Raw genomic sequence first — 16,285 nt, 5'->3', positions numbered from 1 at the left:
TGATTGCAGGAGGAGAGGCAGAATATATGGGCACAGATGCTGGTGAATGTGGAGGCAGGAATATGTTTTCTCAGTGAAGAGGCAAAGTTATTGGTGGAGAGTGAGGAGTAGAGACGGAAGTTTGAGAAGAGGGTAGTCAGCTTGAAACATCATCCAGGGGTTGTGAGAGAGTAAATGAACTTTGAAAATATAGTCAGATTGCTGGATAACAATAGGGTCCATTTGAAGTCACAGATCATGGATATAAAGGGAGACCAGTCAGAATAGTTACGTGTTCTGACCAGTCTCATTTGCCTACTTGGGTACAAATAATGCTAGGCAGAGGTCTAGATACAAGCAGAGTTTAGTGTTGGCCAGCTGAATAGGATGGAGGAGAGAGGACAAGAGCATGGGGCATCTATGCAAGAGAATAATTATAAGGAAGGACCGTTGCATTTAAACCAAGGAGGGAGAGAAGAGAGGACATGAATGATGGTGTTGAGGCAAAGTGGAAAGGTGTTAGGTTAATGGATTGGACGCTCCAGGGTGTCAAGAAGTTGTGCAGTGACGGGGTTAGAAAGATTCAGTTGGAAAAATGCAAGTTGGTTATGAGGGAGTGGCATCTTTGAGACTTAGATTATGAAGGGATGAAGATATTGGTAATGACAAAGTCTAGACTGACCTGGCTTTTCTGCAGCTGATGTGCCTACCTCCTGCTAGGCTTCCAGGTAGGTCTCCTATGTTTTATACATTTTTTTCTGGAAAGGTTGGCTCTCACCTCCAGTCTGAACTATGAATATGGATGAGGACTCTAGGGTAAATCCAGATAAAGCACAAGGGTTCTGATTTCTCCATCTCCTTGCCAACACTTGTTATCTTCTTAAACCTATCTTTGATTTCCTCCCTATGGAAATTCCTCTCTATGCTGCTAGGCACATGATGGTGTATGAGTAAATGAACAGCTGTTGTTAGCCCTGTCAAAAAAGGAAATGAGGTTAAATGAATCAGCAAGCCCCATCTTGCACATCTTGTTCTAGATCTTCAGTGTCCATTATTGTAGCCACATGTAGCTATTTAAATTTAAATTAATTAAGATGAAGCAAAATTTCAAATTCAGTTCCTTAGTCTCAGTGCCATTTTCAGTGCATAAGAGCCACCGTAACTAATGGTTATTAGTGCCCACTGCATTGGACTGTGCAGAGTAGGAAATTAGCATGATTGCAGATGGTTCTTTGGTTACTATATTGAGCAGTGCTTTCCAGATCCTGTTAGCACCCTGTGCTTTGTCTCACAATTCATATTTGATCAGCTTTTCCAGAATTGGACACCTTAAAATTTAAGATAAAGGTCTTTGGGAGGGAGGGACTATGCTGCCTAAAAAGTCTGTGGCCCCTTACTACGTAAATGGCTGCTGTGCAAAGTCTCAAATTTTTATGTTTTAATATTATGTTTGGACTTTCAGTGATCACATGGTTCTGTCCCTCTTGATTATCTTTATGAACACAGAGTTACTAAACTATTTAAATCTTTCTCTATGTGATTCAAAACTGTTCTCTACTAAACCATTGGTTTAATAAAATATTCTTAGATTCAGAATGGAGATTATGCCTCCACTTAATACTTTGCCAGTTTACTACTTTTTACCCAAAACTTAACACAATAATTAGAGACTGTCAGTAAATATTTGTTGAAAGATGAGTGAATGAATGACACAAGTGAGCTTGTGAACTTTGGAGCTCAGGGCACTGAGATGACATTTTAGAGTCATCTAAATGGTCTATGGCACCCAGGCATAATGAGATTTAGGAGATCTAGCACTGTTTGTTTGTTTACTTGTTTTTAACAAAACATGGATTTTAAGCTACGGTTTTTTTCTTCCATTGTTCAAAAAGTAGCTTAAAATTTAATTCCTGTAAGGATCTTGTGCAGCGCATGTTTATAAAGCTTCAACTCTTTTATAAGCACTCACCACCAATAAATATAATAACAAGAAAAAGTAAATTCTAGATTTTTATAATGTCAACATGTATGCAGGCATCTTCTGTTTGCCCCTTCACGTCTACTTTCTACCTCTCACCATCCTATGCTCTACCCTGGGTGGTTGATCTCTATGGGCTATTGCAATAGTTTCCTCTACCCTTTAACTTCTCTTGGGCTTGGCCAATAGGGGGATCTAGCAGGAGAGCAGAAGCAGCCGGATGGGGTCCAGGAATTTATTTGAAACAGAAGGGCTCTCTGTGTTCTCCACAGGTCACTGTTCTTCTAAAGTGGTCTGTTCTACATGATTCCCTCTCCTTCCTGGTTCTGAATATCTCTCCCTACTCGTGATTCTCAGATCTGGGGTATCACATATAGAATACATATAGTTTCCAGTCTGCCTATGCCTTTAAATATTACCTTTCTTTATAAACCTTCACGGAATAATTCTAACTTGAATGTGCCATCTGTTTCCTGATGGGACCCTGATACAGCATCCTTTATCAGTAGCTAGACCACAGTGTCCAAATCCCTGCTCTGAAAATTTTATACCTACAGTCCTTAGAAAAATATTCCCTGATAATTTTAGCATCTTCTTATATCAGTGCACTGGTTAGCTTTATGAAGAAACCATGTCATATGTCATATAATATAGATTTTTCTCCAGCACACTCAGATTAGAAAAATACTGATTCATAGGCAAATCTTTTTGCATTTATCTTCTCTACATAAAATATTATTTATGGAAATACATATAAATAAGACTATAAAACAATTCAGTTAATTTTTAAGATATTAAATATTTTAATATCTAATAAGCTTTAAATTACTTCTTGATATGGGAGAAAATCTATACCTCAGTACTACAAACCAGCCATCATTACTCAATATACACAGCTTACTGGAGTTTCTAACCCCTCCCTCTACACCGAATAATGGTGCCTGCCAAAAATTCATGTTGTAATCCAATCCCCAACGTGATGGTGTTAGGAAGGAGGACCTTGGGAGGTGATTAGGTCATGCGGATGGAGCCCTCAAGAATGAGATTCATGTTCTTATAAAAGTGGTGCCACGGAGCTCTCTTTCCCCTTCCGTCATGCGAGAACACAACAAGTAGACGGCCATCTATGAACGAGGAAGCGGGCTCTCACCAGACACCAAATCTGTTGGCACCTTGATCTTAGACTTCCCAGTCTCCAGAACTGTGACAAATCAATTTCTGCTATTGATAAGCCATAAAGTCTAGAGTATTTTTCCTATATAGCGTAAAGCCTACATGGACTAAGATACCCTTTGAAGCTCAGTGTTTAACTGTACAATTACTAGCAGACATCAGCTCATCTAAAAATATGTAAACCCCATAATGCTAATACCTATATTAAAGTTAACTGATACTTATTCATCAGTTGCAGTGTGCCAAGCACTATGCTAACATTTTCATATATTATCTTGTTTAATTTTCATCACAAATTGATGAAGTGTGTACAACCCAACCCCATTTGACAGGGGAAGAATGAGCCTTAAAGCCTCCTGTCCACTGCCACAGCACCAGCAAGCAAAGGACCCTAGATTCAAATCCTGGTGTCCAACACAAAAGTTCATGCTCTTAACCACCAATAGAGAATCCAAGAACAACATCAAAGACCACAGAAGAACTGAAAAATAAGGACTATCCAAAACAAGGGATTTCTCTTATCCGGTTACCTACCCTCAAAGAGCAATGTCTAAATCTATATAAGCTTAGAAAACTTACAAAAAAAAAAATAAAAGAATGCAACAGATAACTCATAGAAAAGTAAATTTCTTATTGTCTAGTAAGCTTATTTTTCTGTGCATGGTATATAGGAGGGGTAGAAAATTAGTGGTGAAATTGTACTATTTTGGTATTAGCTAAATCTTATTCCTGCCTACAATTCGTGAAATGACATAGTTGTATTGTTTATTTTAACCCAAATTGCAATTATGTGAAAAATTTCCTCTGATATATTGCTATACTTGCAAGAGGCTTGAAGGTGAGCATGTACTGGCTGCTTTATTCATACAAATAGAACACTCTCTGTGAAAGAGAAAGGACTAAAAAATACTAGGTGCAGAGATAGTATAATTGATCTGCTTAATGACACTAAATGGTTTTTTTCTCAACTGTGATTTTGCATAACAAGTTACAAAACTATTTTAAGATGAGACTGTTACTCAATACTCACTTCTGGTAAACCCCTTTTTACACCATCCTCCTGTCCTGAGGAACTGATAAAAGTGAAACAGAAAAGCATAAACAGAATGTAGCAAATGAGCCATGCCTTTTATAGGTAATAGTTTAGTCGTAAGCCTTTAAATATTGATTTTTGAATTTGAATAATTAAATTTGTTCTCAACAAGCATGATTCTCACAAATAGACTAAACATTTTTATAATCCATATTTTGTTCATCTTGATGAATTTGTACCATCCATTTGGAAACTATGTATGTCTACACCAAAAAGCCTTACTTTGGGGCTGAGACATGGTTTTCTTCTCTTTTTCTTCATCCATTTCATCCTCTTCTTGCAGCTCCGCGACTTTGTTTTACTTTTCCCTTCAACACACTCTTCAGGTAGACTGAGTCCTTCCTCAAAGATGGTTTATAGTTTCTGTGAGTGCACGGACCACAGCCAGCATCCTTCCGTGACCCTAAAGAAAATTTAAAAGTACAATCTTGGCACCACAAAAAAACAAACATGTTTCAAATGATGAAGATGTCTTAAAGATGAACATACCAAAAGTGACACTGTGGAAACAGATCAAAGTCTCAGGTGTAAATTCACAGATTCAGTGGACAGACTTCTTGCAGGTATCTACTCTTGGGATGGTGATCTTGTTGACGAGAACTTGGGGAAGCTGATAGATGTTCCTCTCAGTCCGCAGTTCCTTACCTTACTTATGTGCCCCGAGCGTGAGTAGGAATCTTTGGTAGGAGCTGACATGGCCTTGCATCACTAACTCTCAGTGTTGAAAGCAGGCCACTCTAGCTGATTTCTTTAAACCCTATTTTCTACAAGTTGGTGATGGACAAAGTTGAATTATGAAACAGGAAGAATTGCCACAATTCTACATCCCTAGTCACAAAGAAACATTTACAAAACATTTAATGCCCTCATGCCAATAGGAATCCATAACTGATTACAATGCAAATGTGAGTGCTGCATATAATCTATTCATGCCCTATTTCTTTCAGGGCCCCAAGACATCATCTCTCCAACTTCAGTAGTGAGTAGACCCCTTTTCAAGGAAAAAGAATATATGATACCCAGTGTTGACAAATTACCTGAATATGACATATATTCAAGTATATGTAACTTACATAAACATGGTATAAATTCCTTATGGTTACAGCCTCATTAGGAAACTGTAAAATTTAAGTAAATCATATGCAGAATTTAAGAAACAAATGAACAAAGGACAAAAAAGAGAGAGACAAACCAAGAAAGAAACTCTTAACTATAGAGAACACACTGATGGTTACCAGAGGTGGGGGTGGGGGGGAAGATAGTTGAAATAGGTGAAGGGGATTAAGAGTACACTTACCATGATGGGCCCTGAGTAATATATAGCATTGTTGAATCACTATACTATAGTGCACCTGAAACTAATAGAACACTGTATGTTAACTATACTGGAATTCAAATTAAAAACTTTAAAAACTTGAACAAATCTACATATTAAAAGTATAAACTTAATATTAAAATAAGCAGCATTGATTTATGTTGTTTTGATGAAGCAAAAAAGTTATATTCTCTTAACAAATTTCAATTATATAAATTTACTGTTATCAATTATAGTCACAATGTTTTACATTAAATCTTCAAACATTATGCATCTCATAGCTGAAAGCTTGTGCTTTTTTACCAACCTCTCCCTATTTCTCTCAACCCCCAGCCCTTGGCAACCACGATTCTACTTTCTCTTTCTACTCTTTCTATGAGTTTGACTTTTTTTTTTTTTTTTTTTTTTAAGTTTCCATATATAAGTGGTACCATGAAGTATTTGCCTTTCTCTGTCTGGCTTATTTAATTTGCATAATGTTCACAAGGTCCATCCACATTGTCGCAAATGGTAACATTTCCTTCTTTCTCATGGCCCAATAATATCCCGTTGTATCTATATAACACATCTTCTTTCCCCATTCATCCGTTGATAGGCACTTTGGTTGTTTCTAACATTTATTTATTTTTGAGACAGAGAGTGCGAAAGGGAGAGGGAGAGGGGCAGAGAGAGAAGGAGACACAGAATCCGAAGCAGACTCCAGGCTCTGAGCTGTCAGCACAGAGCTGGACACAGGGCTCAAACCTACAAACTGTGAGATCATGACCTGAGCCAAAGTTGGATGCTTAACCGACTGAGCCACATAGGTGTCCCTTAGTTGTTTCTATAGCTTGGCCACTGTGGATAATGCTGCAAGGAACATGGGAGTGCAGGTATCTCTTCATTATTCCATTTTCATTTCTTTTGGATTTATACCCAGAAGTGGAATTGCTAGATCATATGGTAGTTCTAGTTTCAATTTTTTGAAGAATTTTCATACTATTTTCCATAGAAGGTGCACGAACTTACATTCCCACCAACAATGCACAAGGGGTCCCCTTTTTGCATATCTTTTTCAACTTGTTATCTCTTATCTTTTTGATGGTAGCCACTCTAACAGGTGTAAGGTGATACCTCGTACTTTTGATTTGTATTTCCCTGATAATTACTGATGTTGAACACCTTTTCATATGTTGGTCATTTGTATATCTTCTTTGGAGAAATGTCTGTTCAGTACCTCTGCCCATTTTTAGAATATTTTGTTTTGTTTTGTTTTGTTTTTGATATTGAGTTGTATGAATCATTTATATGTTTTGGATATTAACCCCTTATAATATATATGATTTGTAAATATGTTCTCCCATTTGGTAGGTTGCCTTTTTATTTTGTTGATAATTTCCTGTGCAAAATCTTTTTATTTGATGTCATTTCACTTGTTTATTTTTGCTTTTATTATGTTTGCTTTTGGTGTCAAATCCAAAAAAAAAAAAAAAAATCATTGCCAAGAGTGATGTCAAGGAGCTTATCCCCTATGTTTTCTTCTAAGGAGTTTTATGGTTTCAGGTCTCTCATTCAAGTACTTTGACTTGGTTTTGTGTATGATGTAAGATAGAGGAGAGTTTCATTCTTTTACATTTGGTTGTCCAGTTTCTCCAACACCATGTCTGGAAGAGACTAGCCTTTTTCCATTGTATATTCTTGGCTCTTTTATGGAAAATTAGTTGACCGCATATGCATGGGTTTATTTCTGGGCTCTCTATTACGTTGCATTGATTTATGTGTCTCTATTTATGCTAATATCATACTATTTCTGTGAAAAATGCCACTGGAATTTTGGTTGTATTGAATCCCTATCAAACTGCTTCCGGTAGTATGGATATTTTAACACTATTAATTTTTCTAATCCATGAACACATATTATCTTTCCATTTATTTTTGTCTTCTTCAATTTCTTTCATCAATGTCTTGTAGTTCTCAGTGTACAGATCTTTCTCCTCATTGATTACGTTTATTCCTCAAAAATCACTCATTTTGATGTAATTGTAAGTGGATTGTTTACTTAATTTCTCTTACTGGCAGTTCATTGTCAAGGTGTAGGAACGCAACTGATTTTTGTGTATTGATTTTGTAATCTTCAACTTTACTGAATTTTTTAATTAGCTCTAACAATTTTTGGTGGAGTTTTTAGGATTTTCTATGTATTATATGTAATCTGCAAGTAGAAAAAGTTTTATTTCTACCTTTCGGTTTGGATGGCTTTTATTTCTTTTTCCCACCTAATTGCTGTGGCTAAAGCTTCTAGTAACATGTTGAATAAAAGTGACAAGAGTTGGCATCCTTACCTTGTTCCTGATCTTATAAGAAAAGCTTTCAGCTTTACACCATTGAGCCTGATGACAACTATGGGCTTGTCACATGTAGCCTTTATTATGTTAAGGTATGTTCACTCTGTACTGAGGTTGTTATGAGATTTTATCATGAATCAATGTTAAACCTTGTCAAACGCTTTTTCTGCATCTATTGAGGTGATTGTAAGATTTTTATCCTTCACTTTGTTAATGTGGTGTATCATGTTGATTAATTTGGAGATGTTTTATCATTCTTGCATCCCTGAAATAAATTCCACTTGATCATGGTATGCCATCTTTTTTATATATTGTTGAATTCAGTTTGCTAATATTTTGTTGAGGATTTTTCATCTACGTTCATCAGTATGGCCTGTAATTTTTTTTTCTTGTAGTTGTCCTTAATTGGATTTGGTATCAGGGTAATGCCAACTTTGTAAAATGGTTTGGAAGTGTTCTGTGCTCTTCTATTTTTTTTTTTTTTTTTTTTTGGAATAGTTTGAAAAGGATTGATACTCAGTTTTAAAATATTTGGTAGAATTCATCAGTGAAGCCACTTGGTCCTAGACTTTTGTTTGTTAGGAGGGCTTTTATTACTGATTTAATCACCTCATTTGTAATGGGCCTATTCGGATTTTGTATTTCTTCATAACTTAGGCTTAGGAGGTTGTGTGTTTCTAGGAAATTTCTTTTTCTTCTAGGTTGACAATTTATTAGCATATAATTATTCATCTTAGTTTCTCATGATCCTTTGTATTTCTGTGGTATCAGTTATAATGTTTCTTTCATTTCGAACTTTGAGTCTTCTCTGTCTTTTTTTCTTGGTAATCCTAGATAAAGGTTTATCAATTTTGTTTGCTTTTTCCAAAAAAACCCTCCCCTTAGTTTCATTGATCTTTTTAATTGTCTTTATAGTCTCTACTTCCTTTATTTCCACTCTCATCTTTGTTATTTCTCTCCTTCTGCTAACTTTATGTTTAGTTTATTATTCTTTTCTTATTTCTTGAGGTGTAAAGTTGTTTATTTAAGTGTTTTTTTTTTTTTCATTATGTAGGCATTTGTTGCTATGGACTTCCCTCTTACAGCTGCTTTTCCTCCATTAGTTTTGGTAGCTAGTGCTTCCATATTTTTTTGTCTCATGAATTTTTAATTCTCTTTTGATTTCTTCTTTTTTTTTAAAATTTTTTAATGTGTATTTATTTTGAGAGAGAGAGAAAGAGAGAGACAGTGCACAGGTGGGGAGGGGCAGAGAGAGAGGAAGACACAGAATCTGAAGCAAGCTCCAGGCTCTGAGCTGTCAGCACAGAGCCCAATGTGGGGCTCGAACCCACGAACTGTGAGAAAATGACCTGAGCCGAAGTCGGCCACTTAACCGACTGAGCCACCCAGATGCCCCTGATTTCTTTTTAAATACATTGGTTTTTCAGTAGCATGTTGTTTACTCACCATGTATTTGTGAATTTTTCAGTTTTCTTCTTGCAACTGATTTCTAGTTTTATACCATTATGTTCGGAAAAGTTGCTTGATATGATTTCTATCTTTTTAAATTTATTAAGAGATGCTTTGTGGTCTAACATATGATGTATCCTGGAGAACATTACATGTGCGCTTGAGAAAATGTGTATTCTTCTGCTGTTGGGTGGAATGTTCTGCGAATGTCTGTTAAGTCCATCTGTTACAGTGCATAGTGTAAGTCTAATGTTTCCTTATTGATTTTCTGTGTGAATGATCTATCCATTGTTGAAAGTGTCAAAACAGGCTCTGCTTTTCATTTATAGTCACCTGGAAGAGAAAAATACATAAATTAATAAACACAATATAAAGTTCCATTTCAATTGGAAATAAATGTTTCAAAATAGTTGTGTTTAATATTGCCTATTTTACTGTTGCTACTGCCATAGAGAATCAAGGTACTAATCAAGTAGAGTGAAAAAAAGATGTGTTGATAGAAACTGCTTTTAAATTCTGCTTCTGTCACCCCATTTTCATCCTTTGACAACTCCTCCTTGCAGGCCCACCATCTTATCTCAATCTAGGTCTTACTTGTGTCTTAATTTGACACTGGATGTAGGGAGGAAAAAAAATCTCCCCTGAGAAATGTATCAAGTTGGATTTGGCATCAGGGCAATGCCAACTTTGTAAAATGGTTCGGAAGTCTGAATTCATATTACCTGTGTGGGACAAAGAGCCTCAAACAGATATTCATTTATAGGGAATGGATTGATTATGCCACTAGATGACCAGCTAAAACAAAGGCACACCCTCTCTGAAAATACTAAACTCTCCATATTGACAGTAACTATAACTATACCAATAGTCAAAAGATGCATCCTGACTTCAGAAATGCCAACATGTGAAAAAAATGTGAATTGTAGACTATTTTGTATATGCAAGTTATTACAAATTAATGATAACTCATGCAAACCGCTTAGAACTGTGCCTTGAATGTAGTAAGCTACTATAATTATCATCATCATCATCATCACTTCCCAGCTTTATTTGTAATAACCACAAATTTTCATCATGATAAATCAGACAGACTCACCTTTCTCCAAGCACTCATTTCTTCTTTTATTTCTGTGGTTTGTGCAGGATGAAATGAGAAAGTACTTTGCTTAGTATAAAATAATGAACATTATCATTATCGTCATCATCATACTATCCCCAACATAGCTGCATACCTTTCTTTATAGGATTTCCTATTCTGTAAAACCAAAGAGTTGGAATCCATAATTTTTAAAATTTTTTGTTATGGCAAATGTTGGGCCTATACAAAAGTCTTTAGAATAGTTAATTCCTAAGCAAAAGTATTTATTAACTCATGGTCAGTATATTCCCTCATATTTATGCCTTCTACCCTAGACTATTCCCAGGCATCATATTCTTTTAGGACAGATAATTTCTGTGTACCTTTCTAACTCTACAAGTTTATAGTAAATCCAGAAATTCATGGAACCCCACTGTAAGTCTTGGTTATTAACAGTCATTTTTCTACTCCTGCCAAAGCTGAGTAAAATGAGTCTAGATACTGCTCTACTATTTGGTTAATACTTATACATTGACTTATGCTTCCAAACATGATAGAGTAACAGGGACCAGATTTAACCTCCCAACTGAAGAACAACAGCAAAGACAAAATATATACACACCAATTTTCAAGATATTAAACATCAAATAATGAAGGACTGTGATCCCCAAGATATGGAAAACATGGAAAGTAAGCCCCACTTGTCCCAGCTTGCTGCTTTGGGAGAGTTTCTAGCACATGGCATGGAGAAGAAGCCAGGCAGATTCCCTGAGTTGAGATGAAGCTGAATCCAGGGAAATGAAGGTGACTAAAGTTCATAGGATAGAATACTGGAGATAGAGAGATGACTAGAGAGAGATGCGAGCAGATTTGCACAAGATCCCCCCTGAGTATTCAGCAGAGGATTTATCAGTTAATGCATGTCAGAAAACTACCTGGGGTTGGGGGCAAAACCAACTAAAAGGATTGGAGGAAGCAGTAACTACTGTCTACACACAGCCAGAAATGGTGCCTGTTCTCACAAACCAGACTGGAAAACCTCATAATTTACTGGAAGGAGTGATCAGAAAATTTTTCTCTCAGTGGCATCAAACTGTCTCCAAGTAATTTAACATAGCGAAGTTCAAGAACACTTATGGGAATTCAAAAATACCTAGCACCCAACAAGGTATAATGCATAATCTACAGCATCTAATTAAAAATTACCAGACATAGTAATTTATCTGTTCTCTTTTTTTTTTATTTTTTTTAATGTTTATTTATTTTTGAGACAGAGAGAGACAGGGCATGAATGGGGGAGGGTCAGAGAGAGAGGGAGACACAGAATCTGAAGCAGGCTCCAGCTCTGAGCTGTCAGCACTGAGCCCGACATGAGGCTCAAACTCACGGACCATGAGATCATGACCTGAGCCGAAGTCGATGCTTAACCGACTGAGCCACCCAGGCGCCCCATTTATTTGTTCTCTTTAAGAGTAGGAAATCTCAGCACCCACCCCCCCAACATACACACATATCACACACACAGTTGGGATTCCCCAAAGGAAAAGAGAGATGGAAGAAGTATTTGGAGAAATAATGTCCAAAATTCTTCCAGATTTATTGTAACCTATAAACCCATAGATCCAAGAAGCTCCGTGAACCCAAGCACAAGGTACATGAAGTACACCAAAGCATATCATAACTAAATTATGCAAAACCAATGATAAAGAGAACATCTTAAAAGCAGCCAGAGGAAAAAAGACACATTATGTAGAGAAGAAAAAAAGATAAAAAGATGAGGAGAACAGCAAATTTCGCATCTGTAATAATATAACAGAGAAATGGTGGAGGACTAAAAGGTAAAAATATTAAAGGAAAATACTGTCAGTCTATCATTTTATACACAATGTATCTTTTACAAATGAAGGTGAAATAAATATTTTCTCAGACATAAAAAACTTAAAGAATTTATTACCAACAGACTATAAAATTTATTACCAGCACACTGTAAGATATGTGAAAGGAAGCCCTTCAGGCAAAAGGAAAATGATGCTAGATGGAAATATGGACATCTACCAATAAAAAAGGAAGAATACCAGAAATGGTAACTACATAAATAAATACGCAGGGTTTTTTTCTTATTGTTAAATGTCTTTAAAAGATAATTAGCTATTCAAACAAAAATAATAAAAATATAGTGTGGGATTTATAAAATATTCAAATGAAAAATGTATGACAATAATAGAACCTTAAAATAGGCTGATAAACTATTTGTAAAATGATATAATATCCCTTGAAAGTAAACTGTAATAAGTGAATGAGGGATACCATAAACCCCAAAGCAACTAAAATGACAAAATAACGTGCCAGGAAAAGAGAACAAAAATGGAACCATTAAAATGTTTAATTGATCCAAAAGAAAGCAAAAAAAGAGGGAAAAGAGAACAGAGATGGAACCAATAGAAAACAAACAGCAAGATTAGATGTCAATCTAACACAAAATAATCACATTAAATATAAATGGTCTAATCATTCTTAATTAAAAGGCAGAGATGGTCAGATTGGATAAAAAGCAAAGCACAACAATATGCTGCCTACAAGAAAATCTCTTATTAAATATAAAGATTCAAACAGATTGAAAACAAAAGAATAGAAAAAAGATAGCTAACACAAATCAAAAGAAACCAAGAGTATTTCCATTAATGCTAGACAAAACACATTTCAGAGCAGAAATATTAGTAGTGATAAAGAAAGTGATTTCTTAATGATAAAGAGATCAATTAATCAAGAAGAAATAATCTTAAGTTTATGTATCAATATCAGCTTCCAAATGCATGAATTAATAAATTAATAAAATTCCTTTCTATTTAAATAATTTTTAAGTTTTTATATTCATCATCATTTGCATTTTGCCTTTTAAGTTTTAAATTAATAGACTTTATTATGGGGGCCAGTTTTATATTTACAAGAAATACTGAGCAGAAAGTATAGAGTAACCCCCACCCAGCCCTCCTCTGGCATTAGTGGGTACATTTGTTACAACTGATGAGCCACTATTGATACATTATTAACTAAAGTCTATAGTTTATATTAGGATTCACTGTGTGTTGTACATGCTCTGGAGTGTGTGTGGGGGTAGGGGGAGCATGTGAATGTGTGTGTGATTTTTTTTTTGAATTGAATTTAAATAAACATATCCACATGTCTCATACTAAATAGTTTACTGCTTTAAAAAATTCCTGTGGCCCACTTATTCATCACCCCCTTCCTTCCTGGAAACCACTGATTTTTTTTATGTCTCCACACTCTTGCCTTTTCCAAAATGTCATATAGTTGGAATTGTATAGTATGTAGCCTTTTTAGAATGGCTTCTTTCACTAAGTAATATGCATTCAAGTTTCCAGTGTGTCTTTTTGTAGGTTATAGCTCATTTCTTTTTTGTTGTTGAATAATATACCGTTGTCTGGCTATGCTCAGTTTGTTTATCCACTCACCAACCAAAGGGTGGGATTGCCAGACTCTATGATAACAGCATGTTTAGTTTTGTAAGAAACTGTCAAACTGTCTTCCAAAGTGGCTGCATCATTTTGCATTCCCACCGTCAGTGAATGAGATCTTCTGTTTCTCCATATCCTCACCAGCATTTGGTGTTGTTGGTGTTTTGGATACCTATTAGCATAGGTACGTAGTAGTATCTCATCATTATTTTAATTGCTTTTTAGTTTTTAATAGTTTTTATATATAGTTTTTAACATGTTTAATATTTTGAGGTTTTAGTATTTACATTAATTTACATTTTTATGAAAGTAAATTCAAAGTAAAATTTGAATATCATTACTGTACTACATATTGTGAGGTTGAAGAACATATTTTATTCAACAGCTTAACTTCATTTATAATATTAAGATATTTTAGATATATGGAATTATGGTATCTATTTGGATGTTTGCCTTGTGGCTGTCCTGTTTGGGGCAGGGGGGTGGTCACAATTTTTGAGAATCATTGAGAGGTTGTAGACAGTCTCAGTAGAAATATGTACGTAAACAAATACAGACAAAATTTTGTGTGCCTTTCAGGGATTCACAGACGTCCTAAGACTCATTCATGTATTCATTCATTATAGGTCAGCAACCCCTGCCCTGAATTTCTGACACATTACTGCCCATTCAGCTTCCCAAAAGCATAGTCCCAAGATTGTCATCCTTTACATCTACATTTATACTCCTCCGGAGGCATCCAGTTCTTCAAAGCAGTGATTCCTTCAGCCTGCTATAAAACATTCAGTACTTCTTTCTTTTTGCGGCCATCGCTGAAGTGCCAGTGGCCAAGATGAAGTTCAATCTCTCTGTGACTTCTGAGCGGAGCAAGAACCATAGAAGGCATTTCAATGCACCTTTCCCACATTTGCAGAGAGATTGTATCTTCCTCTCTTTCCAAAAAGCTGAGACAGAAGTACAACATTTGACCTGTGGCCATCCGGAAGGATGATGAAGTACAGCTTGTGCAAGGACACTACAAAGGTCAGCAAATTGGCAAAGTAGTCCAGGTGTATGGGAAAAAATATGCTATCTACACTGAATAGGTACAGCGACAGAAGGCAAGTGGCACAACTGTCCATGTGGGCATTCACCCCAGCAAGGTGGTTATCACTAGACTAAAAGTGGACAAAGACCACAAAAAAATCCTTGAACGTAAAACCAAATCTCACCAAGTAGTAAAATAAAAGGGCAAATATAAGGAAGAAACAATTGAGAAGATGTAGGAATAAACTAATCTTATACACAGCTTTAAACAAAAACTATTAAAATGAAAAAAAATAAAACATTCAGCAAACTAACTTCACGTTAACCTGATCAGACCTCTCCCTGCATTACCTTCATTCATGTAGCCCAAGAATAAGCCACTGCCAGTTTGTTCAACTTGCTGTTCTCTGACTGTATCTCCAGGCTTTCCAGTGTCTCCAGCTTTATATAATTTTTCCACCTGAAATTCCCTTTTCTTTATCTCTGCCTTTTGAAATCCTACCATTATTCAAGGCTCTTTGATGTGACCTTTTCTTCCTACCCCACCTACTCTAAAAGAATCTCTTCTTTTTCTGACCTCTCAGAACACATTTCTATACTCATTCTTTCATTCATCTGTCCTTCCTTCATTCATTCTATCAATCATACAATGAACTCGGCTGAGCATTCACAGTACTGGGCACTCTACAGGTACAGATGCTTGTGCTCTGGAAGATTTCAGGTGAGCAGGAATGCATCTAAGGGAACTGATGAAGGCCTGAACTGGAGTACAATAAGACATAGAGGTTAAGAGTCAGACCATCCAGGGGCGCCTGAGTGGCTCAGTCAGTTAAGCCTCTGACTTTTGATTTCTGCTCAGGTCATGAACTCACAGCTCATGAGTTTGAGCCCCACCTCAGGCTTTGCACTGACAGCACAGAGCCTGCTTGGGATTCTCTCTCTTTGCCCCTGCCCCGCTCTCTCTTCTCGCTCTCTCTCTCTCTCTCAAAATAAATAAATAAACATTAAAAAAAAAAAAAAAGAGTAGAGGTGCCTGGGTGGCTCAGTCGGTTAAACGTCTGACTTTGGCTCAGGTCATGGTTTGTGGATTCAAGCCCCACATTGGGGTCTGTGCTGACAGTGCAGAGTCTGCTTGGGAGTCTCCCTCCCTCTCTCTCAACCACTCCCCCACTCTCTCTCTCTCAGAAGTAAACAAATAAACATTAAAAAAAAAATAGAGAGAGAGAGAGAGATTGTCTGGGCTCAGAGCTTTGCTGAGCTGGGTGACCTGGGCCAAGTTACTTCACCTTCCTCTGCCTGCTTGGTTACCTGAAAGTCAAGATACAAAGGGCACCTATGTCATAGGGCCTATATGGGGATGAGTGAGTTGACTACATAAAGATCTAAGAGTGCTT

At 36.3% G+C, this 16,285-nt stretch overlaps 1 protein-coding gene and 1 pseudogene across 2 annotated transcripts in view; one reads left to right on the top strand and one right to left on the bottom strand.

The window, feature by feature from the left end:
- STX11 (syntaxin 11) overlaps nt 1-4,965 on the bottom strand; it is a 49,603-nt gene extending 44,638 nt beyond the window's left edge. The window contains exons 1-3 of one of the 2 annotated variants that reach the window (XM_060614462.3): nt 4,713-4,965; nt 4,446-4,626; nt 662-953 (exon numbers count right to left, since the gene is read on the bottom strand). Coding sequence is in view for 1 of the 2 variants with exons in the window: in XM_060614458.3 (XP_060470441.1) it covers nt 4,446-4,488 (43 nt within the window). In the remaining variant the exon portion in view is untranslated. The remainder of the gene's footprint in view (nt 1-661; nt 954-4,445; nt 4,627-4,712) is intronic. The other variant, XM_060614458.3, reaches the window with a different exon arrangement.
- Nucleotides 4,966-14,457: 9,492 nt separating this feature from the next.
- LOC132666362 (large ribosomal subunit protein uL24 pseudogene) lies at nt 14,458-15,173 on the top strand (annotated as a pseudogene).
- The last annotated feature ends 1,112 nt before the right edge of the window (nt 15,174-16,285 follow it).

Source organism: Panthera onca, chromosome B2 (genome assembly GCF_046562875.1).
Source record: "Panthera onca isolate mPanOnc1 chromosome B2, mPanOnc1 haplotype 2, whole genome shotgun sequence".
Lineage (NCBI taxonomy): Eukaryota > Metazoa > Chordata > Mammalia > Carnivora > Felidae > Panthera > Panthera onca.
This window is presented reverse-complemented; position numbering and strand designations above follow the sequence as displayed.